Source organism: Macrobrachium rosenbergii, chromosome 1, assembly GCF_040412425.1.
Source record: "Macrobrachium rosenbergii isolate ZJJX-2024 chromosome 1, ASM4041242v1, whole genome shotgun sequence".
Classification (NCBI taxonomy): Eukaryota; Metazoa; Arthropoda; class Malacostraca; order Decapoda; family Palaemonidae; genus Macrobrachium; species Macrobrachium rosenbergii.
This window is the reverse complement of record NC_089741.1, coordinates 59,852,341-59,878,817: the sequence shown is the minus strand read 5'-3', so window position 1 is coordinate 59,878,817 and position 26,477 is coordinate 59,852,341. Positions and strand designations below refer to the sequence as shown.

The following is a 26,477-nucleotide window of genomic DNA, read 5'->3' as shown; positions in this document are numbered from 1 at the left end:
CTAAATCAAGAATGATAATTGCCAAACCTCTTCACACGCCTGAAAACAATCCCGGTGAGAAGTGACTCTTCGCAAGGGGAAACATAACGATTTTTAGCTTAATTTTCCTAAAAACGGCTACATCAGTCATGAGAATTGCAGTCATTTTCTGTTCAGTCCATTATTCATTCTTCTTTTTTCAGCGGATAATTTTAGCGCAGTCATATGGCGTCGTGAAAGCACACTTCGAAAATGTCGTCCTTGGGAAATTGTAATAGCCCTCCGCAACCACCAAAGTTCCTAGTGATTTAATCTAGCCAAGGATTCGCTTCATTTCGTTCATTTGGAATATGAAAAGTCATAAGCCTCGCTATAGTGATTATAGCATCTTTATACATGTGTGTGTGTATATATATATATATATATATATATATATATATATATATATATATAAAATACATACATACATACACACACATACATATATATATATACACAGTATATACAGTAGATATATATATATATATATATATATATATATATATATATATATATATATATATATATATATATATATATATATATCTTCTTCTTCTTCTTCTTCTTCTTCTTCTTCTTCTTCTTTTAACGTGCTTTTTTTCCCATTTTTGTATGGGGTAAGCACGATGCCTTCTTTTGAAGGACTTTTGATTTGGCTTTGGGGTAGACCTGTAGTCTCGATCGGCTGCCCTGCCTGACACCGCTTAGACCCCGGTAGCGTATGTTTCATGTATCATACCCGACCCAACGCCCTTTCTTCCCAGCAGCGAGAAGTTGTTGCGCGGGTAGGGCGAGAGTTCGAAACGTGTGAGATGTTTGTTATGTTTTTAGAAGGTGTTGTAATGGCTTTGTTTTGTGTGTGTATTTAGTCTGTAACACCCATTTGCTTTTTAAGCAAACCTATCCGTTGATTACATATATAATCCCGGGATGTCTACACGGATAGCAAAGTGTCTGCCTCTCTGATCAGTCGGCTGCGGATTTGAACCCACGCCACAGACCTCTACGAAGTCCGAAGCTGCTGCTGTAACCGACTGAGCCATCGAGGCTCCTATATGTGTGTGTGTGTATATATATATATATATATATATATATATATATATATATATATATATATATATATATGTATGTATGTCTGTATGTATATATAATATATATACTGCGTTTGTGTATGTGCAGGTGAACTAGGGGGAGAAAATTAAACACGGGATTAAAACCTGACCGGTTTCATCTTTTGTTTAAGATATCCCCCAGAAGACTGATTAACAGGGGTACAATTTTACATTTTATATGCTAGGGTGACGGTTAAAAATACATTAGCCCCTGACAGTTGAAGGAACAGATTTCGCCGAATTTCGATTTGATTCAACGGGAAATATTACTCCCAAGATTTTGATATGGGCTATGGGATAGGCCTATGTATCTTCAGTTTGAAGCAATTTGCGCATGGAAATGTTTTAAAAGCAGGACGTTAACATGAATATTATTCCACGCAACGTAATATGATTTAAGTATGTTGACGTCACACTTATTACTTTCTTTGGTAGATTTAAAATCGGGACATCGAAAAAATTCACTAAGGAAATGGGAAATGGCTGTGGCCTACCTTTTTTGAATTTTGTTATTTATGGTTGTAATTCCGTGCATACAGAAAACCTACCAATATTTCTGCTTCTGTACATCCTTATCCCGGCGAAGCAATAATGTATAGAAATCAGTTTTCACATCCATGATTTTAAGACCATTACTTGTATGTAGCCCCGAATATATTTATGAATAAATAGATGTAATTAGTAATACGGACAAAGAACTTAAAATATCCTGAAATTGCAAAAGACAACGCAGTCAGAGCGGCTAAAAAGACTTTTTAATGACAAGAACAAAAACACATAGCGTAAAAAAATCTGCTTTTATGAACAAATAGTAATAATTTTCAAGATAACTCTTATCTGCTTAAGGACATGATTTAGTGTACCATTAAGAATAATAATGCAAAGACGAAAATACTTATAAATGACTCTCTCGACAATACCAAAGCATATGTAAATCAAACCCTTTGGCAGCTTTTATATTGGCCAAACAAAAAATAAAATCATCGCTGGAAAGGGGAATAGAAGAGCACAAAAGAAGTTCAAGACATGCCCGGGATGTCAGGTTAATTCTCGTTCGTGTTAGTGAAGCCACTCACGCAATAACTGGACAAGCGTTTAATAACTGGTTTGCTCTGGTAGGCTGGGAAAAAAACTGAAAACATTTTTGTAAACGACAGCTTTTCTGCAAGAAACTGGTATAAACTTTAGCCTGCATAAACCTGATCCGTGAATCTGCAAAATATTCAACCGATTTTAGGGAATGCAATTTGAGTGGGCTTGACAGCAAAGGTGTGAGGTCACCACCAGCGGGTAAAAACAAGAATCATTACTGTAGCGCAGACCTTGGTCACAAAAGAGGCCGCTGGGCCCCCACCCCCCTTCTCTTGTCAGGTGCTGATATTTTTCTGCAACTGCCTGAGTCCACCAAAAATATAATGTAAATTTCTGCCCCCGTGTAACAGTGCTTGGAAGCTGTGGTACATTAACTCTTAAGTAACTCCTATGTTTAATTGTCATAGCGAACATAATATGAGGTTTTGCAGCAAAATAAATATAATGTACAATAAATAGATATGAAAATAAACATAATCAATATAACTGTACAGCAATCCGTTTTTAATGTTCGAAACTGAAGTCTTGTTATCAGGATATAAGTGAAAATTAAAATATGTTTCACTGAATCTTCTGCTTCTGAAATTAAACTTAGCGTTCTTATAGTCAGTTCAGTAAATAGCCCTGAAAATATGAAACGGATAATTTCTAAAACTCTTTTATATCTGACAATTATATTTGTGTATACGGCTAATGACCAGAGTATCTGTAAAAATATGTGGATATACTGTGTCTTATTGTTAAAAAATACGTTTAAGTCCAACAACAAAACAACGTTGATAAATTTTCGCTTTACAATTAAAAAAACAGGAGACATTAATATTGGTGGAGGAAGAGCAAGACTAAAAATAAAAAAAAGACACGAAATCGCTGAGCTCTTAAATTCTGCCAAAAAAAGATTGAACAGTAAAGACCAATTTCTCGGTAGGAATGAAAAGTCAAGTTGCCATAAAAAATGGCCAGCATGCACGCTACCTCCCTCACAATTTTATCTCTCTCACACAATCCATTCGTCAGTGTTGTGACGCCAGTAAATTCGAAGAATTGTGAACTCTCTCTCTCTCTCTGTCTCTCTCTCTCTCTCTCTCTCTCTCTGTCTCTCTCTCTCTCTCTCTCTCTCTCTCTCTCTCTCTCTCTCTCTCTCGTTGATATATTGACAATCAATTTTTACCTCTCCCTCTTTTCCGTCGGCTGTGACGCCACAAATATTTTGACTCTCTCTCTCTCTCTCTCTCGTTGATATTATGACAAGTAAATATTTACATCTCTTACATGGTTGTGACGCCATCAGTAAATTCACTCACTCTCTCTCCTCTCTCTCTCTCTCTTTCTCTCTCTCTCTCTCTCTCTCTCTCTCTCTCTCTCTCTCTCTCTCTCTCTCTCTCTCTCTCTCTCGTTAGTATTATGACAAGTAAATATTTACATCTCTTACGTGGTTGTGACGCCATCAGTAAATTCACTCACTCTCTCTCTCTCTCTCTCTCTCTCTCTCTTTCTCTCTCTCTCTCTCTCTCTCTCTCTCTCTCTCTCTCTCTCTCTCTCGCGTTGGTATTATGACAAGTAAATATTTACATCTCTTACGTGGTTGTGACGCCATCAGTAAATTCACTCTCTGTCTGTCTGTCTTGTGAACACGAATTTCGTGTTCAGTGAAGCATTCAACCCAAGGCTGTAACTCATACCTTCGAAATTATTCCTGACACGTGCACCAATACAGTTAAGAAAGTCTATTTTATTCTCTCTATAGCAACGAACAGCCAGGACAACTCACGTCCACCGAAACGCCGCCCATCTTTCCCGAAGGCGTGATCCTGTAGACGTCCGAAAAGTTGAAACCCATCCTGGCAATGTCTGAGCAGTCCCTGGGCGGGTCACATGCTGCGAGAAATTCGCACATTAATTAATAATCATCACTGCTGTTATCCAAGATATACAATCATTCACATGATTATTATTATATTATTATTATTATTATTATTATTATTATTATTATTATTATTATTATTATTTCGAGCTAGCAAAAATTATTATTATCATAATTATGAAGTGTGAAAAAATTATGAGATTTTTCATAACGTAAAGATTATAATTTCCTTCTACGGTTATACATTTGCAAAATGTGCAGAAATTCATATCATTATTATTGTTGCTAATAAAAATGTACAGACATTACTGTTATTATTACAATATAATCATCATTATTCAAATGGGCAAATAAACCATCTAACCGAAAAAAAGAGAAGCAGGGATATATCGGCTAACAAGAATATATATATATATATATATATATATATATATATATATATATATATATATATATATATATATATATATATATATATATATATATAGGCATAATCTCTCTTGACTGAAACCATATAAATCACACAAACTCAAACCGTTGAAAGATGAGAAAATGGCTTTTTCAAAAGCAATAATGAATCAGACAAAGCCGAGCAACTGAAAGCAGAGAAAAGGTTTCACTAAAAGAAATATAAATCAGACCAATAATCGAAAGGTGAGGAAAAGATGTACTGTACTGGGGTAGGCATAATATAAAGCATAATAATCAGAGCTTATTCCATAAATGACTCTGTTGGTTTTATTTTTTTCTCCATTTGTTCTTTAAAATTGGTAATTGCTTTCATAAATGATCATCGTGTGGCATTCAGAAAATGCTTCATGTTTCACTCAGTGTGCTTTTCCTGAATTACTAGATTCAGCCTCGCGCAGTGAAAAAATATATAAAAAACATTATGCATAAATATAATAGACAGAGAGAGAGATAAATTCATATATATATATATATATATATATATATATATATATATATATATGTAAATACATATATATATATATATATATATATATATATATATTTATATATATATGTATATATATATATATATATATATATATATATATATATATATACATATATATATATATATATGATCTATCATAAACTGTGATAACATTTGATATAAATCAAAGATGTATAACATAATATTAAAGTATAGCAAGTAAGCTACTATTTTGAATGATACAAAAGAACCTGATGTGAAGATAATAGCCGTAGAAAGATGGATTTGATTTTATCAGTAAAGAAAACTAAACTCCTTCAACAGGAATCAGAAAACGTTTGTATATATTTATTTCGTTGTCAAAACCACTCTGCCTTCATGATTTCAAATAAAAACATTAAACATCCAAAATGACACGAATACTTATCTAATGTCGGATGTGGAATAAAATAAAAATCAGATGAAAAATCGAAAATGACATAAAAAATTATTTAATCCCGATGCGGAATAAAATAAAATAAATATATATAAAAATCCAAAATGACACAAATACTTATCTAATACCGATGTGGAATAAAATAAAAAGACAGATTAAAAATCCAAAACGCCACATAAACTTATCAAATGCCTATGTGGAATAAAATTTTTAAAAATATATAAAAATCCAAAATGACACAAGTACTTATCTAATGTCGGATGTGGAATAAAATAAAAAAAAAAACAGATAAAAAATACAAAATTACATAAATATTTATCTAATATCGATGTGGAATGAAATAAAAAAAAATATTAAAAATCCAAAATGACACAAATAGTTATCTATTTTCGATGTGGAATAAAAATAAAAAAAAATATATAAAAAATCCAAAATGACACAAGTGGATGTGGATTAAAATAAAAAAAGGTACAAAATCCAAAATTACACCAAGTATTATCTAATATCTAAGTGGAATATAATAAAAAAGGTAAAAAATTTCAAATAAAACAAATTATCTAATGTTGATACCAAATAAAAGCAATAAGGTAAAAAATCGACAATAAAACAAATAATCATCCAATTTTGATGTGGATTAAAACAAAATATTAAAAATCTAAAGTGAAACAAAAAAAAATATCGAATGTCGATGTGGAATAAATTAAGTACGGGAAAAAATTAAAAATGACACAAATAATTGTTTAATGTCGATGTGGAATAAAATAAAAAATGCAAAAAACCAAACTGACACAAATAATTATCTACTGTTGATGTGGTAAAATAAAAAAAATAAAAAATACAAAATGACACAAATAATGTTGATGTGGAATAAAATAAAAAGGTAGAAACCCAAAATGACACAAATAATTATCTATAGAAACCCAAAATGACACAAATAATTATCTAATGTTGAGGTGGAATAAAATGAAAAGGTAAAAAATCCAAAATGACACAAATAATGTCGAGTGCAATAAAATAAAAAAAAGGTAAAATATCGAATATGGTATCTGATGTTAATGTAGAGTAAAAATCCAAAATGACACAAATAATTATCTGATGGTGACGTGGAATAAAGTCACAAAAAGGTCAAAGAAACCCAAATCGAGAAAAGGACCAAGGGAATGGCAATGTCAGTGTGAAATGAAACAAAGGTAAAAAACCCAAACAGACAAGGAATCACCCAGTGTCGATGTGAAATGAAATAAAAAAGCTAAAAATGACCCTAACCCCAAAGAACCCATGCAGTGGCTACGTGAAGGAAAATGAACAAGCAAGAAATTCGGAAAACAAAAGGAGTTACGTGATGGATAAGCTGCTTTTTCAGGATCTGAATTTTATCTTACAACGGCTCTAGACGAAAAAAACAAGGCAAAACTAAAAAATGAAACAGAGCATGTAATTGTCTAACGCCGATGGAAGATACAGTCCGATTTAGAATGACTGCTCACCATACCATCATAAACGTAAAAGAAGAGGAGACATTACCATCGTCGCACTGATCCTGGATGTCTGTCCACGAGCCACCGATGCACTGGGTGAAACGGCCGGGCGCGCCAGAGAGCCAAGCATAATTGGGGTTACAGACGTAATATTTGACGTAAAGAGGCTTGTCACTGTAGGTCAGTCTCCGGGCGTTTGGTGGGTCAGCGAACGCGGTGTAGTTACATTCATCGTCGGCGGCAGCAGGAGTCTGGGCTGAGATGAAACAGGCATTTGAGAGAGTTTTTGAGGTTTCCTACGCATCTTTAGGCACATTTTATTATTTATAAAAGTTTTGTAACGGTTTTTGTGGGTAACTTTCATTTTTCATTGCCTATGTGGATGAAATATTGATGCCAGTGCAAAACAACACATATATAAGCAGCAGAAATTTAAAGAGTTACAGAGCTCTAATATATTATATATATATATATATATATATATATATATATATATATATATATATATATATATATATATATATATATATATATATGTGTGTGTGTGTGTGTGTGTGTGTGTGTGTGTATATATATATATATATATATATATATATATATATATATATAATATGCATATGATTTTGGATACATAAAATCACCTCCTAAACTGATGACTCCATACTTCCTCCAAGCATACACACGAATAACATCCGTTTAAGAGAAACAATAATTGATACCCAAATACACAGCCCACGAACACAGAAGCAAAAGAACACCTGCGCAATGAAGCGTTTCGGCTCAATTTTTCAAATGAAAGGTAAAAAAATGTTCCTCGAGTTCGCAGAAGTGTTTCTTCCGTGTAAAGACTTGGGATGGAATGGAATATGGAATTTAGGCCAAAGGCTGAGCTCACGGACCTATGAGGTCATTCAGTGCTGAAACGGAAATTGAGTAGAAAGGTTTGAAAGGTGTAACAGGAGGGAAACTTCGCAGTTGCACATGAAACAATTGTTAGGAGAGGGTGGAAAGTAAGATGGAAGAAAGAGAATAGGAATGAGTACAGTGAGGGGATTGGAAGGGGTTGCAGCTAGGGGTCGAAGGGACGCGGCAAAGAACCTTAAATAATGCCTACAGTGCACCGTGTGAGGAGCACTAACGGCGCTACCACCCTACGAGGGTGTTCAGACTTGGTTCAACTGACTGAACAAGCGACAGAAGTAGAGAGTGCTTCATCCTCTACATGACTATTAATAAATATATATATATATATATATATATATATATATGTGTGTGTGTGTGTGTGTGTGTGTGTGTGTGTGTGTGTGTGTGTGTGTGTGTGTGTGAGGAATAATGCGTAAATATAATTTACTACGTCTTTACCTTCCTTTATATTAAAATACTTTTTCAAATAAGAAATTTTCTAAGAGGTATTCAGTATTTGGTAAGAATATTATGAAATATAATGGAGAATCTAAGAACTTTAATAAACAGTAGCTTCAGTTGAGGACACAAACCTAATTCAGATGACAATTTATAACAATTTCAATTTCAAAAAAGGAAATCAGGTGTTGGCAGCCAGAAAAGGTATCATAATTATTATTGAAATACTTGTTCTTTGAACTGCAAAAAGTAAAAAAAAAAAAAAAAAGAGCAAGAAATCATAAACACATATTCAAATAAAAATGCGAAGCATAGTTGAGAATACGCGCGTTTTTATGCTTCTTTTATCATAATTATTCATTGATTGTTCTCCTTACCTTTTTATCTCTCTCCTGCCACAAGCTCACGCATTCTATGTATGTATGTATGTATGTATGTATGTATGTATGTATGTATGTATGTATGTATGTATGTCTATAAATTATATGTATACATATATACATATATAATATACACATATAAATAAATATATACATACATATATACACTATACATATGTATGTATGTACATACATTATATATATATATATATATATATATATATATATATATATATATATATATATATATATATATATACCATATATATCGTGAAATATTTTCTGTTAAAACAGAAATTCGATCAAATATAAAAAGAGCCCATACAAAATATATATATATATATATATATATATATATATATATATATATATATATATATATATTAATAGAATAGCAAGATTCGCTAGCAAATTGCTTCCTTTTTTTCTTTTTTGTTGTTTTCATTTACTGTCGGGCGATCCTGATATTTTCACGGTCAGAATATAAGATTAAAACGGATTGTAGGCCACTCCTTTAAGTACTAGGTAATTCCTTTCCGAGGCAAAAAGTGATCTGTCTGGTTGTCCTTTTCAGGCAAAAAAAAAAACCCTGCGGGCATCTGCCCCATAGGAGGAGATAAAAGCGGAAACCAGACCGAGGTGCGGCCTCACACGAGCACTGGAAGAGAGGGAGTGAAGTCCCCAAACACCGCCATGCCCTGGCCCATCGATGCCCTTAGCTACTAACCACGTGGCCTTTCAAAGTATACTTCTCCTCTGCGCATCGGCCCCAAACACGTGCTCCCTTGGATGCTGGCCGGACTAATGATCAACTCCATTTGCTTGGAGTTTCGAGAAGTCCCCATCGCCTTGCCCTTTTACTGAAGCCCTTGCATCTCACCATGTGGAAGAAACCTCGCCCTCGGAAATCGCAAGTCATCCACGGACTGCTTTCTGCGCTGGAACCAAATCTGCCTTACAGTAAAGTGCTCTGGAAGACCTCCATTCAGTCACGCTTTTGGCTCGTAACATTTACTTAATATGAGTGCCAGTAATCACCGAATCTCTTGTCCAATGTCCAAAGCTCCCAGAGTGTCAAAGAGTGCTAAGCTGTAAATTCATCGAAGCCCTTGGCACCCTAGTGCAGCTTCAAATTCATTATCTTTGTCTATTTTCATTACTGGCGTATAATGTGCATATCTCTCATTTCAGAGGGACTATTTCTCGTGGAAGCTTTGACTGTGTCTGGAATCCCCAGTTTCATCCATCCTGTAGGAATCCCCTTCAGGATCACAACTAATGCATTCCTTCTCTGCATACAATGTCATTATGTAAATACACTCAACTAAGTTTGTCCACGTGTTTAGCGTACATTCCCTTCAGTAGAAGAGCCTTATACCATATGAAATTCCCCTTTTGTTTCCTTTTTTTGTTTTCCTGGACCCACAAGTCAATGCTGGGCTAAAGTCACACTGAAATTGTTGCTACCTGTCTCAGAGAATATTTCAAACTAAATCGCCAGGAAAAACATAAAAATATATAATATGTATGTATATTATACTGTACATGGGAAACTCACCATCCACTTCCATTCATGCCTGATTCTCTTTTTAAAAAGTGAACTGTTGGTGAGGGAGAACTAAATTCAGAATCAGTGTTGGAAACTAAATTTTCCAAGGAGTTATGCCCCTGTACATCGAATTACATTACCTCCAGATAAACAAGTGAAAAAACGAACTACATGAAGCGTCTATACACAATGTATATGAACTTTTTCTTTAGCTTTCCATGGCAAGTGTATGAAGGTATGATTCATGTGTTTTCTTAAAGATAATAATTGTTACTGATCAGGACAGCGAGAGCAGTAAAAACGACTCACACATAAGAACAAAACAAAAAGGAAAAAGAAAAAATCATGTGAGGATTCCGAGAAGTCCAGTTGTCACATTCGCTCTCACAAGCTGAACGCAACCACACATCGGCTTCAATATCACCTTTTTTTTCGGGGGGCGGGGATGAGGGGAATGGAATGGAACGGAATACAGAGTTTAGACACTAGCCAAGCGCTGGGATCTATAAGGTCATTCAGCGCTGGAAGGAAAATTGAGAGTAGGTAGGTTTGAATGGTGTAACAGGAGGAAAACCTCAAAGCAGTTGCACCATGAAACAATTGTTAAAAGAGGGTGGAAAGTAAGAAGGAAGGAAGATAATAGGAATGGAGGTACCGTAAAAGGAATGAAAGGGGTCGCAGCAAGGGACCGAAGGGACACTGCAAAGAGCCTTTAGTAATGCCTAAAGTGCAGCCCGTGAGGTGCACAGACGGCACTACAGCCTACGGAGAGGCAGAACCCGTACGTCCGCAACAGTCCTCCAACTCTAATTCTTACACAACCAAGCCCATTGGTTTGCTCAGCGGGAAAGCCCCAGTTGACATAACGGCGATAAAAACATGCCTGAGTAACTGTGAATTTACACACATATACAAATGATAGGCCACAGCGCCAACGAACAATGAAAAAAATGGACATCTAGAGCAGCGGCTAATGGAAAATATTGATTGATGATAAAGGTCGTCCGGCCTTTTTAGACGTAAAAAAAGTAACACTGTTAATAATATATTCTTCCATCTGAGTCTCGGTCACAAATAAAAGTAAAAAAATTAATACATGAATCTGTTACGTAGAAAATATATATACATTTATAGTGTCAAAATTATATCTAATAGCGACAAATAATGGCGAGTCAGAAACAATTAACACGCGATACAAGAAGTTCTAAATGAAAAGCGTCAAAAAAACTTGAAAAAGAAGAAGAAGAAGAAGAAGAAGAAGAAGAAGAAGAAGAAGAAGAAGAAGAAGAAGAAGAATTCGCTATGTCCAGTCGAAAATGAGACAATCACAAAAGACCATCATTTAAGGAAGGCAAAACCGATTTGGCAAGAACTTTAGAACAAAGAAATTAACTATAAAGAATTAGTATTTCCACCAAAATCAATTTCACCCCAAAAGGTCTGTGATTTGTTTAGAATTTCGTAATTTTGGCAATTTTTGGAACGTTCTGTGTTTGGTTTTCGCAAGTCTGAATATGAAACACTCGATGGGCCAGAGTTCAATTCCCGCGGGCCGCTGATGAAGAGTTAGAGGAATTTATTTCTGGTGATAGAAATTCATTTCTCGCTATAATGTGGTTCGGATTCCACAATAACTGTAGGTCCCGTTGCTTTAAGTAACCAATGTGGTTCTTAGCCACGTAAAATAAGTCTAATCCTTCGGGCCAATTCCCTAGGGAGAGCTGTTAATCAGCTCAGTGGTCTGGTAAAACTAAGGTATGCTTAACTTTTCGCTATAATGTGGTTCGGATTCCACAATAAGCTGTAGGTCCCGTTGCTAAGTAACCAACTGGTTCTTAGCCACGTCAAATAAGTCTAATCCTTTGGGCCAGCCCTAGGAGAGCTATTAATCAGCTCAGTGATCTGGTAAAACTAAGGTATACTTATTATATACACGGCAGTACCTCGTTGGGGAAGTCGGTAGAGTTGTGGGCTAGCACTCGCTAGGCCCGAGTTCGAGTCTCCGGCCGGCTAATGAAGAATTAGAGGAATTTATTTCTGGTGATAGAAATTCATTTCCCGCTAGGTCCAGTTGCTAGGTAACGAATAGGTTCTTAGCCACGTGAAATAAAGGTGCATACACACTGCGCTGATGTTTCGTGTTAACACGCCATATGACGTGTTAACACGTGTTAGCAAAAAATCTGGAACAGGCGTTCTGATAATGAAGTTCACACTGGTCTGATATGTCGCGTAACACGTCAGCTGACGTGTTACGCGACATAACATGCATCAACACGCATCAGATCAAATTCAAAACTCCCAGATATTCGTCAGAAGGAAATCTGCGTCAGATAGGTGTAGGCGCATATTATTGTATAGTGTTTTGATATTATTTAATAGTGTTTCAGTTATTCTATAGTGTTTCGATATTATTTTATAGTGTTTTGATATTATTCTATGTTTTGAAATTATTCTATAGTGTTTCTATATTATTCTATGTTTTGAAATTATTCTATAGTGTTTCTATATTGTCATCCTAAAGTACATAACAAAACGATCTTCCTGTGACAGTAACTGGGGAAATAGGTGATGAACCTCGCCAAAACTATCCCTTTCGGCGTTTATCACATTTGTTCGAGTTTTTTTCCAGAAGTAGCAAGCGCTATAGCTGCTTTTACTAACTGCTCCCTCTTTGTTCATCGAGTTCATTTAACATATTTTCATTCATTTCCAATTTTTACAACACAAAATTGGAGGATAAGAAAGAAAACGTGCTCACTCACAAAATCAAATCTTACTGACGTAACATGCATCAGAACTAAATAAAAGCATAGTTGTGTTATATGATGCAATCTGTTGCTGTGTGTTGACACGTCACATGGCGTGTTAACACGAAACATCAGCGCAGTGTGTATGCACCTTAATTAGTCTAATCCTTCGGGCCAGCCCTAGCCCTAGGAGAGCTGTTAATCAGCTCAGTGGTCTGGTAAAACTAAGGTATACTTTTTTATATATATACACGGCAATTTTCTTGATTATACGATCGGAGCTATTCAGAGTTTTAAAAAAGTCAGCCTGCCATCAAAACAAATATAAAGACAATGCTATAAAAACTGATACGTAATATAAAAAGAGCAGCCCATTTTACAAAGGAGAAGACATTAACAACGAAATAAATTGCTGACAATCACCCACCTGTCAGGATCTTAAGATTTACTGCGACAATTTTCTATTTTAGCTCAATCAATAGCTTCGCCTTTGCACATTAGTGTGACGCACATAATAAAAAAAATAAAAAAAAAAAAAGGTATCACATGAGTACGAAGGATGGGAGTAGTGCTGTTACTGGCAGAAAACGGAATACTAGATTCTTCTTTTTCGGCGCTAATCTTTAGAATAGGAATTCGACATAAGCTCGGGGCACACACACGCGTCATTTAATTCTAAAATAAATGACACTTTTCGTGTCGCTTTCATGGATTCTAATCCAGCATAAGAAATAAAAACAAAAATAAATAAAATAAAATGTGAATACGGAACACTAAAAATGTTATCACGAAGAAAGATACCCAACAAACAAACAGGTGACATTTCCGAAATCATGTGGTCTACTGGAAGGAACATATCCGCCAGATAATCATCGAGAGAGAGAGAGAGAGAGAGAGAGAGAGAGAGAGAGAGAGAGAGAGAGAGAGAGCGTCATCTACAGAACAGTAACGAGGCTTCAACAGTAAAGCTGACTGGTAATTATTCACGCTAGAAGAACGCGTCTAAAGGACTAGCGAATCGCCAAGACCTCACCAATGCACGTAGAAGTGGGCTGCTCACAATATTAAATAGCCTTTATGATAACGGTAATGATATTCGGGACAAAAGTGGAACTTTATATATTACAACCTTATCTTTTACATTACTCTGATAAAAATGCTGCATAAAACGCAGAACGAACCAAATTACCTCGTTGCTTGGATCGATTTAGATATAGGAAACAGCAAAAAGGATAAAGTGGTATACCAGTTTATATCTTCAAACTGAATTACTTTAATATCCAGCAAGATACATAACAACTTATAAATAAATAAATATAAATATATATATATATATACAAAATGCGCCGAAGTTTCTTCGGCGCATTCGAGTTTTCTGTATAGTGTATAGAGCTGTATGAAACTCTCAGCCACGGCCCATGGAATTCAGCCGCCACCCATGAAACTTTCATACACGGCCCGGTGATGGCCTGTGTTGTTGGGTGCCAGACGCGCGATCATGGCTAACTTTAACCTTAAAATAAAAACTACTGAGGCTAGAGGGCTGCAATTTGGCATGTTTGGTGACTGGAGGGTGGATGATCAACATTCCAATTTGCAGCCCTCTAGCCTCAGTAGTTTTTAAGATCTGAGGGCGGGCAGAAAAAGTGCGAACGGACAGACAAATAGCCATCTCGATAGTTTTCTTTTACAGAAAACCAAAAACATAGACAGGAAAGCTTTGGAAACCTGTGGAATCAGCCAATTAATGTTGAAGCAACTGCACCGTATATCATTTCGAGAATCCACAAATGTCAATTGCTATATCATGTACATCTAATAATGCTCCATCGACCAAGAAGAAATATCGTGAGGGCAGAGTACAAACGACATTTGACCCTTCTGCTCAAGGGCTGTAGAGATAAAAGGGTAGCGATCCGCGCATACATGAATATTTTCTGAGCAAAAAAAAAAAAAAAAAAAAAAAATAAGTCATGAAGCTCGATTGTGACACTGCCAATTGACAGGTGGAGTTTCTGAGTCCTGTATGGCACGATACATCGTCCCTCGATTATTCATAATTCTTTAGTGGGGTCATACATACTCAGGTGCTTCCAGTGCCACGACTATTATTGTAATTGTTTAAATAAATGGAAACTTACTTTTGACACGGCGGTAAATTTTAAGACAACTGCATTTATAAATTTAAGCTAATTCTGGTATTTCTCTCATATAATGTCATATTTAACAGAGGACATTCTTTCCCCTAGTATTCTATGACCTCTGAGAGAAGCAAATAATGACTGGCTGTTATAACTATGAATTCCGACTTTTCGTTGCCTAAAAACGGTAGAGGATGATTAATTGCAAGTCTCTGTGCCATAAAAGTACCGGGACTAATTTTCAAAGGAGTGAGTACAGATAAATCTAAACTGAAGCGACGCATGACAAGGTTCCAGAATCGAGTTCCGTTTGCACAAAGGCTGAGACAGACCCACATTGATTATGCTCATTATGAGACCCAGAAACGGTAGAATTCCTTAACTTGCAAATTAAAACCCCAAAGCCACAAGAGATAGAACAGCGAAAGGGGGAGTGTATAATAACTTTCAGAACGTCTGATATAAAAATTGAAGATCTGTCGAGAGAGAGGAGCACAAAAAACGAGCAATCGATTCCTTCACATATGAAAATGACCTATAATATTCAAGGAGTTTATGCTTTCTATTTGACGACCGTCAATAAATCCAATTCATGATCGTGTTCATGGCCAGGATCACGACTGCTCAAAATACTGGATGAGAAGACGACAGCAGGACAACAAGCACGACAGGAATAAAGGTCATCAGAATGTACTAGCAAACGTTTAACAATCTTCACATGTCTTCACTTGAGATGTTTTGTGCCTTTCAGATTATTCCCGTTACAGAAACGCAAAATAATATTCTTCCATAATTTTTTTTATGAATTAAATTCTCTTATCCTGTAACCTGATCAACTGCATCTCTACTGTATAAAGAATACTCAGTCTGCCAATACTACCAATTGATAACAACTTGTATCCTATGACCATCTTGGCCGTCATTTACTCTTTTTATGCCCTAATACAAACATTCACTATTTTCTCTATCTTTGTTACTCTGTCTACTGGTCCCCAAGATTTGAAAAATCTCAATTTTTTCTAAAGAAGATCACAAAAAGAACCTTGGAGGAATGCCTTGTCAGTAAATGCACTGCCGACACTATTCAAACATTTCTAGTACACGCATCCACAGCCTTTAAACGTGCCTCAGTGTCTGTATTGTTTGTTTGCCCAGCTACTAGAATTATGTTTACTCTGATAGTGACTATAACATAGTGGAGATGATTATGTCTGATATGCAAGGAAAGGTTTTTTCTTTTAGTCATTGGTGGTTTCATTCTCCAAGTCGATGGAAGTGACATCTATACAACGCTTATAAGAAAGGAAGGTCTCATTGCGTTCCTTTTATGACCTCCCATGAGAAAATGTACAAAAATTATACCCAAAGGTGACCCCACGGTCACACCATCTGTTGGCTCCCGGAGAAAACCTTCAGGAGCTTCGTGAGCGCAGCATATCAATCATTCTTTCAATAGTTCTCCAGAGATATCGATGGCCTATTTGTTATGTTTTTATCTCATTGTGAGTCAGACTAATTTTTTCATTCATGTTAAAAGTGATTTCACCTTTCTTTTTCTCCCCTGTACCATCCTTTGTCTCTTGAACGCCCTTGCTATCCCTTCTCGTCTTAACCTCTGCATTATACCTTTCCTTTTGCCTTCCCCTATACTGTCTCTTGTTATTTTGCCACCCGCACCAAAACGAGGTCCTCTCACCTTGTACTTCTATTATTTCCTTCATCTTCTATCCATTGCATACAGTTACTCCTTATTTTACATCAAAATATACATATATATATATATAAGTAAATATATATATATATATATATATATATATATATATATATATATATATATATATATATATGTGTGTGTGTGTGTGTGTGTGTGTGTGTGTGTGTGTGTGTGTGTGTGTGTGTGTGTTCCCAAGCATCCCAGCCACCAAATGCTTAATTTAAAGCTGGAAAATAAAACAGTGCATTTTGGCACTACCTGGCAAGGAAGGGCGAAAGGAATATTGCCCCTCCCTTAATCCTTTATCACACTCTGTATAGCCCTTTAACTTTCTCTTCTCGAACAGTGACATTGCGGAACCTTTGTTTACAGACATGAGGGTGTGAGGAAATTAAGTCTGGCAGGAGGCAGAATAGAGCCGGCGATGCAGATTAAGAGAAAGGACATCTAGCATGAACACCTGGACCTCGAGTCATAAATGATGCACGCGCATAGGGAAACGTCACCAACCCCATCTGCCTGTGGATGACCTCCTAACCCCTGACCAAAGTCATATAAGGTCCTCACCGAAGGAACAGGAGTGAGAGAATAGCTGGACACGAGCAAGACACATCTCCCCCTTCCATTCCCGTCACCTTCAGAGAGCCATGCCCTACCACGTGGTCCTATCTTGTTGCGACCCCTAGTATTCTTACCAGTAAACCCCTTAGCCCTCCTCTGCCGCCATTACCCTCGCTGAAGCCACCTTTCTACAAGGCAAAGTGATCTGTTGCAAAGGTTCTTCCAGTCAGTCACACTTTTAATTCCCATACTAAACTTCCTATTTCCATTTCTAAGTGCCAGTATTTCCATATCAACCTTGCCTTGTTAGGGCAGTGTTACGTAAATGCCTATGTTTAAATAATTACATAAAATCGAGTGTTCAAGGCTTCTTTGGCACCCTCTGTGCTCGCTTTGTCCTATGCATATTTTATTTCTGTGATCGCTTTGTCCTATGCATATTTTACTGTGCCCCTACTGGCTTTTAATTCGTAAATCTCACCGTTTACAGAGCGTTTGTTAGCCGTGGAAATCTCTCTTGACTGTGCCTTGTATCGGCATCGTCACACCGACGGATATACCTTCAAGTTTTCCCAATTATAATTAACCTCTCAGGCCTTGCCTGCCTGATTAGTCCATTTCATCTTCTGATACTTCATTTCATGCAATACACGTAATCATAAACTTACCCTAACGTGTTTACTTACAACTCCCTTGTAAGTAGAGTCCTCAGCTCAGATAAATTCCCCCTTTTCCTTTTTTTTATGATTTCGTGAATCAACAGCAGTCAGATTTTATACAAAAATTGAGGTAAGTAACGCAATCATTCATTTAGTCTATAACTGGCTCATGATAAGCATTTCCCCAGGTTAAATCGTAAATATATAATATATATATATATATATATATATATATATATATATATATATATATATATATATATATACACACATACACACCTACATACAATAACTTTCAGATAGCTGTTTTCTTTTATAAAGGACGAGTTCCAACGAAATCATCACTCGCTACACAAACAAGTAAGAAATCCGCCCAAGTTTCTTTGGCACAATCGAGTTTTCCGTACAGCCGCTACAGCGTATAATCAAGACCACCGAAAACAGATCTACCTTTCGGTGGTATGGATATAATGCTGTATGAGCCGCGGCCCATCAAACTTTAACCACGGCCCGGTGGTGGCCTATCCTATGTCGTTGCCAGAATCGCGATTATGGCTAACTTGAACCTTAAATAAAATTTTAAAAAACCACTGAGGCTAGAGGGCTGGAATTTGGTATGTTTGATGATTGGTGGGGGAATGATCAGCATACCTATTTGCAGCCCTTTAGCCTCAGTAGTTTTTAAGATCTGAGGGCGGACAGAAAAAGTGCGGACAGGAAAAAGTGAGGACAGAATGAAGTGCGGACGGACAAACAAAACCGGCACAATAGTTCTCTTTTACCGAAAGCTTACCCGCACATAAAATTTGATTGAGAAAATTTGAATTTGCATTAGTAGTAATACGCGTACATACGCATGCACTTATAATATATATATGACATCGAATGCGTTGTCTTTATTTTCTTTGCCCAGATGCAGACGGGGAAATATGTCGGAGCCTCTCAGAGGTTGCTAACAGTCCGCATTGACTGCCACAGAGGCATCGGCTATCGCACTGGGATCTAGTTATCTAGTCCAGAATTTTCAAATATTCGAGAGCATGCGAAAAAATGCAAAATACATGTTGGTTATAATCATTTTGAAATTCTGTAGAGGGCTCGTACTCCTCCGCAGTTGGCAATCCTCGAGTCTCTGTATAATACAGGTAGTCCCGAAGTTTAACAATCAAACTGCCTCCAACGGTCCAACCCGTTTTCTTAGCGTGAGTTTACTCTGGACTTGAACGTTTCTCCGCGACTCTCGTCCTCTTTCCTAACTTAGTAGGATGATAATACCTTTCCCCTGGCATTTTAAAGTGAATATTTCATAATTTTTTTGTAGAATACCATTTTTAGTCAGTCTTGAAAAATGTTTTAATGCATGTGTATATTTTTACAGCATTGATAATGAGGCTAGGACCTTGAAACGTTAGTAATAAAGCCATGAAAATATAAGAGATGTCTTCATATAAGTTCCTTGCTACATTATATCACATTTTAGTTGCACTACCACCCAACTTTCTATATATATAATATATATATATATATATATATATATATATATATATATATATATATATATATATATGTATATATGTATATATATATATATATAAAACATATATGTAAATAAAATTTAACCTATAATATATATATATATATATATATATATATATATATATATATATATATCTATGAAATATTTATTAGAACAAATTCATAATAAAGGAGTCATAAAGCATCAAAGGAGAGAGTTAATGCCATATATTTCCGGAACAACTGTCTCCCCCTCTAGGCGAACCTGACACCAGGAGATGGTGCTCTTCGCAATACTGTACATAGCTTTAGCTTTCTACCTTTTGGCATTTTTATGGGCTCCTTTTATTATATGTATATACATTATATATAAATATAGTATGTATATTGTGACTTTCAAATAGCTGTTTTCTTTTACAGAGAACGAATTCCGAGGAACTCGAAATATCACTAGCTGCACAAAAGAGTACGCTCATATATGTTACACGAAAATCTGTGCAAATTTGAACATATAGTTCAGTAAATAATTATCAACGTATGCAACCGATGTAGTAACACGTGTAAATGCACATACGCACACATACATATATATACACGAATATGTCACATACACCGTGACATTTTTTTTATTCACAAATGTTAAGCCACATCTTCTTCTTCTTCTTTTTCTTTTAACGTGCTTTTATTCCCATTTTTGTATGGGGTAAGCACGATGCCTTCTTTTGAAGGACTTTTTGATTTGGCTTTGGGGTAGACCTGTGGTCTCGATCGGCTGCCACATATACCGCCTAATATCCAGTTCACTATACCTCCGAAATAACTTACATGCAAGGGACTTATAATTGATAAATGCTTCGTCTGCAGTGGAATTTGAACCACTGCCTGGGTTATGAACAACGGTGCACAGTGACTTTTGACCATTGTACAACGTTGTTCCTTAACTAGGCAACGGTTCGAATCTCACTGGTGACAATACACTTAGCAATTATAATTCCGTTTGGTCAAAGATATTCCCTAAGTATAGTGACTTGGATATTTAGGTATTTTCAGCTTAATATTTGCGATTTACATATATATGTATCTCATTTATATATACAGTATATATATAATATATACTGTATATATAATATATATACTGTATATATATAATATATATAGTGTATATATATCATTAGGTGTAGGGAGAAGGATCAGCCCTTTATTCCTTTTCAAAGTACTTTAATACTGCTGCGACGTTTCAAGACGTAAAAGTCCCTTTTCAATCTATATAAAAAGAAGACAAAAGTTAAAGTAATAAACTCGGACTAAAAATTAAGTTAAAAAATATATACAAATAATATAAATGACAAGTATAAAGGATAGGGAGGAGTGATTACCGTAAGGTGCTGAAGGCACAGACCGAGTGACATTTCGGGCCGGGTTCAGCTTCGACTTAAACTCACGAGAGATACACAGGTGTTGGGGAAGACTGGATGTTTAACTGTGGAACTAGTTGTTTAATGAAGAGTGATTCTAAGATGGCTAAACATTGTTCGTTAGGAGTTTGGCCTATAATTTTAAAATCTTTGTAATTTATGTCAGGTCTACATGTTCCACAGTTAAACACCCAGTCTTCCTCAACACCTCTGTATCTCTCCTGAGTTTCAGTAGAAGCTGAACCCGGCCCGAATTGTCACTCGGTCTGTGCCTTCAGCACCTTATGGTAATCACTCCTCCATATCCTTTGTACTGTCTTGTCATTTATATTATTTGTATATATTTTTTTAACTTAATCTGTATTCCGAGTTTGTTATTTTAACTTTCGTCTTCTTTTTTTATAGATTGAAAATGGGACTTCTACGTCTGGAAACGTCTCAGCAGTAATAAAGTACTTTGAAAAGGGATAAAGGGCTGATCCTTCTCCCTAGACCTAATGATGTCTACCGGGTGATAGAACCCCTTTCAATCCTCACTATAATATATATATATATATATATATATATATATATATATATATATATATATATATAAACAAGGCTGCAGGCAACTTAACCTCAAAAGAGCTACAAGATGATACAACTTACCAGCGCACACTTGGGTGTCATTGATGTATCCTACCCCCTCGATGCAATTGGACTCGTGAATGCGCTGATTTCCAGGGAACCTATTGGTAGGATCCACACACCACCAAATCTCCTTACTGTTTTCCAGAAGTAGTCTCGAGTACGTAGTGTTTTCGCTGCTGCGGTCTCTGCAGGCACATTCCGCTTGCCAGGGACAGGCTCCTGTTTGGCCATTTTGCCCGGTGAACAAGGAGGGGAAACATGTTATCGAGTTATTTAGCCAGGAGACGTTTAATTTACATTTATTCTAGGCAACAAAGATAGGGGAAATCAATTCATTGTAATAATAATTACGTTTTTTTATATAAACAATAAAGAATAAATGTTTATTTAATAAATGTCTACCGTGAGAAGTGTTCTGCGTTACATTACTTTTTTCTGGCAACTATGAAAAATATAAATAAACAATAAAGTAGTTATAATAAAACAAATTATTTACTTATGGACTGGTTCCTTTTCACACTATTGTAGGTGAACAATGGAAAAAAAAGAAAATTTTTTATCTAATTATTTTTACTCAATATCGGCGTTATTCATAATATTTCCTGGTGACTAATAAAATTAATTATGGACTTTCATCAAAAACAAAGACAAAATTAATCTTAATCCATTTATTGCCTGTTATACCAATGCAAGTACCAATTTGAACTGACAGCCTTCATAATCTCAGTCTTCCTTTTTAGCAAATTGTATCTGTATCCTTTATCTGTATATGGCTATATATATATCTGTATATGGCTATATCTCTCTATATGGCTATATATATCTCTATATGGCTATATATATCTGTATATGGCTATATATATCTGTATATGGCTACATAGTCTCACGCTTAACAAATGACGCATTCTATTATTATTTACGTTTGAGCATAACTGTTCGATATTTAATCTACGTGTAGTTTTTGCTTTTGTGTTGTATTACATCTACTTGTTATATTTGTATACGAACAAGAAATCGTTTCGAATCAAATTATGGAAAGCATTTATGCTTATCAAGTAATAGATGAAAAGACAGACGGATATGAAAGGAAAACTGAATTGAAATCATACTTTCTATGCAGGTCTTCATACACCAAGCACGTTAAACAGACATATTTATAGAGGGACAGAGGGATCGATGGACTGATCTGTTTTCAGGCTACTAGATGAAATAACAATTAATTTTCGTTACATTACCGTATGCTTTTCTATGCATCTATGTATTTACAAAGGTGGATATATATATATATATATATATATATATATATATATATATATATATATATATATATATATATATGTGTATATACATACATACATACATCCATATATATATATATATATATACACACGTGTGTATATGTGTGTATATATATATTATATATTTTAGAGGGAGAGAGAATTTAGGTGAGCTGTTGAATGCAAACATCATAATTACAGATCGCTTCGCAAATAGATAAATGGGTAAGAACCGAAAAAAAAATATAGATTTAGGTTTCATTTTGTCTGTCTATTTCACCATATACCAATCACTTTACGTACCTAGATAAATAAATAATTAGTACGTAATAAATGATATTGGATAGACAAATGCTTTACCTAAACACGGACAAAAAATATTTATATCTAGATTTTTCTCTGTCAATATACTTATACATATTATAACGTTTTTACAGATTAGTAGATAGATCATTGAACATATAATAATGAACTGAGAAGTAATTAAAACTCATAGATATACTGTCGATACCAACGATAGTAATATCCATATTTCAATACAACATTAGCTTTCACAAAATGGAATAAAATCACAACCTACTGATTACAGAAACTCATATAAAATTTCTCGACATACGCGGATGCTGAAAGCACTGAAATATTCGCGAGGAAAAACCAAGTGTTCTGAAATTCGTGGTGGGTCCCAGCACTTATCACAAAGTACAGTATTTAGCCGATTTTCTTGTTTACGAAACTGAATTGAATATAGAATTTAGGTCAAAGGCCAAGCAGTGGGGCCTATGAGGTCAATCAGCGCTGAAACGAAAATTGACAGTAAAAGGTTTGAAAGGTGTGACAGGAGGAAAACATCGCAGTTGCAAATGAATCAATTGTTAGGAGAGGGTGAAAAGTAAGATGGAAGGAAGAGAATATGAAAGGAGGTACAGTAAAAGGAACGAAAGGGGCCGAAGGCACGCTGCAAAGAACCTCAAGTAATGCCTATAATGCGCCCCCGCTACGGGGGTGTTTACGAAAGGAATGTGGTTTATATGTACGGGAGGTGTATTAAATATACTTCGCAATTCCATAGGTATTTATCCGTATACTGAGCAATTTAACCTACTTGTCTTTCTTACAATTTCAGGATTGCAAAAATCCTAATGAATAATATATCTGTTATTTTTAATATTGCTGGGTTATGGCATTCGTCTTCAGGGTATCCTCCCCTGGCATATTATTAAACAGTGAAAAAATATCTAACGCACGTTTTATGCAAGTTATTTTTTTCTCCGGATGTTTGATGCTTTCACCCAACATTAAAAACGACAAAAACTGCTTCAGAAAAGAGGTAAGGGGACGAAAAACTCTATTTCTGTCTTTTACTGGCATTCTTGCCCTTTACAAGTTATTCCTTAATTTGTGTTTGTCACGGTATCGATGGCCATTGTTACTGCGCCTCAAGATAATTCTTCCTTTTAAAATGGTACCTAAAAATCATCGACTGGGGTCACTTGTTTAGACTGGCGATTATTCTTAGACAGATTCCCCGAAGGACCGTTTCACCGACACAGACAGACTGGGTTTTGGGCAGGAAACATTTTCAGAAGGTATTACGTGATGAGATGTAATTGACTTCATGTATGATATTATTCCAGATTAGCAGCTCAGAATTACATTCGCCTCTCCTTCGAATAATAATAATAATAAAAAAAACGGATACGGAGGCGCAAAGGTGAGATTTGAAAAACCAAGGGACTTTATTGATAAACTGACGTTCATTTTCTGGAGACGGTCTTCTCACTTTCGCTTTAGAGTGATTCCGCTGCACTATATTCATTTCTTAGGCAACCGCTTATTACGAGAGACAAATAATCTTTCTATCGCCACGCGTGTCAGTTCCAAAATATTTCCAGCTGCTTAGCTCGACTGAACTTACCTATTAGCAGGAGAAGCGCAAGTGACGTCGGGAACAACGCCATGATCTGACGGAGATATGCAGTGCGGTCCCACTGCAGACCTGACTCCAACTCTCTGCGTACGCGGTGGTGGTAATGGCCTGGTTCGACCGTTCGACCCTTCTTCATTAAGTGCTGGTTAAGCTCCGCCCTCATGCGCCCCGAAGATTGCGTTACTGTCAGGGTCCCACTCTACCGAAGGCGCTCTGAGAATCCCAGTCACATACGGAACAATAAAGACATTCTGAGATTCTTTTTCGAATCCATGTCTTTTCATTTTTCTTAGCATTATAAACATCATTTAACCACGTTTCAGCAACCTCTACTGAACTAAGAGACTTTTTACAGTTCAACCCCCTAATTAGCAGTGTTTTATAATCGACACACTGGAAATTTATAAATCCACATTCTTAGACATTAACATTACATCCAAGATCAGCGTTATTGTCGTGTCGTTCATTCATATTAAAGGAGTGCTGATAGCAACCAAACAATTAGTGATATAACCTTGAAACTAAAATCACCCAAAAACAGAAAATGAAATCAAATCCAAGTAAAGCATATGAACACAACTTGTGCTCTGTCGACAATTCGCTGATTGCACAAGGTTAAAACTATCGTTGACATGGTTACGGAAAATGCACTTGGAAAATCAGGAAGAGCTGTTTCTCAAATATGCTGATCGCGTGAGGATACACCACTAGACGAGTACTGGAATAAAATGTAAATTCTGTAGTTAAATCTTAGTTATCCAAACATTTTTTACGTTACTTCAGCTAGTGGTGTCACGTAAATGCAAGAAAATAAGAAAATATATCTGTATATATATAAATATATACAAACATTAAGCTACAAATGTCGGTTAATTTCCAATTCATTCTACCTCGCAAATAATACCGAAGGGAAATTATAACTGATAAGTGGTTCGCTTACCAATTATAGTTCCCCATCGGTATTATTTGCGATAGAGCCAATCAGATATTAAACGACATTTGTAGCTTAATGTTTATATATATATATATATATATATATATATATATATATATATATATATATATATATATATATATATATATAATATATATATATATATAATATATATATATATATATTCTTTTCTCATTTTCTTCTTGCATTTGCGTGTCACCACTGGCTGAAGTAACTGATAAAATTTTCGGATAACTAAGATTTAATTACAGTATTTAGATTCTATTCTTCCAGTACTCGTGTAGTGACGTTATGGACGTTTAATGGCAACACTGGCAGTTATGCCAGTTTACAACAGGGGAGTAAATGTAACTGTTGGAACTGCAAAACCTGCGTACTGTAAGGCCTCATCTTTAAAGGCCAATAATTATTCTCTTACAAGGTCAACGCAACGAAGGTCCCAGTGCAATATCTTGTGGAACATCACATTACAGGCGAAGGGTTACTAAAACAGCGTCAACAGGAGTGTTCACCAAACAAAACAGTTATTTAGAAAACTGTAAAGACCAAGAGCTTTGTTTAAAACACCCAAGCTAAAGCTTGAAGAGATTTTCATGTTAGTTTAGTCAAAGATAATTTTAACAAGTAAAAATTGAGCCGAAGTTTCTTCGGCACAATCTAGTTTTCTGTACAGCCGCTACAGGGTATAATCCAGGCCACCGA

General features: G+C 35.6%; 1 protein-coding gene across 1 annotated transcript in view; it reads right to left on the bottom strand.

Moving 5' to 3' along the window:
* The window catches only part of LOC136841647 (uncharacterized), a 61,940-nt gene extending 36,983 nt beyond the window's left edge, over nt 1-24,957 (bottom strand). Inside the window, exons 1-4 of the mRNA XM_067108778.1 lie at nt 24,809-24,957; nt 21,635-21,835; nt 6,987-7,196; nt 3,994-4,100 (exon numbers count right to left, since the gene is read on the bottom strand). Coding sequence (XP_066964879.1) covers nt 3,994-4,100; nt 6,987-7,196; nt 21,635-21,835; nt 24,809-24,956 — 666 coding nt within the window. The 5' untranslated portion in view covers nt 24,957. The remainder of the gene's footprint in view (nt 1-3,993; nt 4,101-6,986; nt 7,197-21,634; nt 21,836-24,808) is intronic.
* Nucleotides 24,958-26,477: the final 1,520 nt, after the last annotated feature.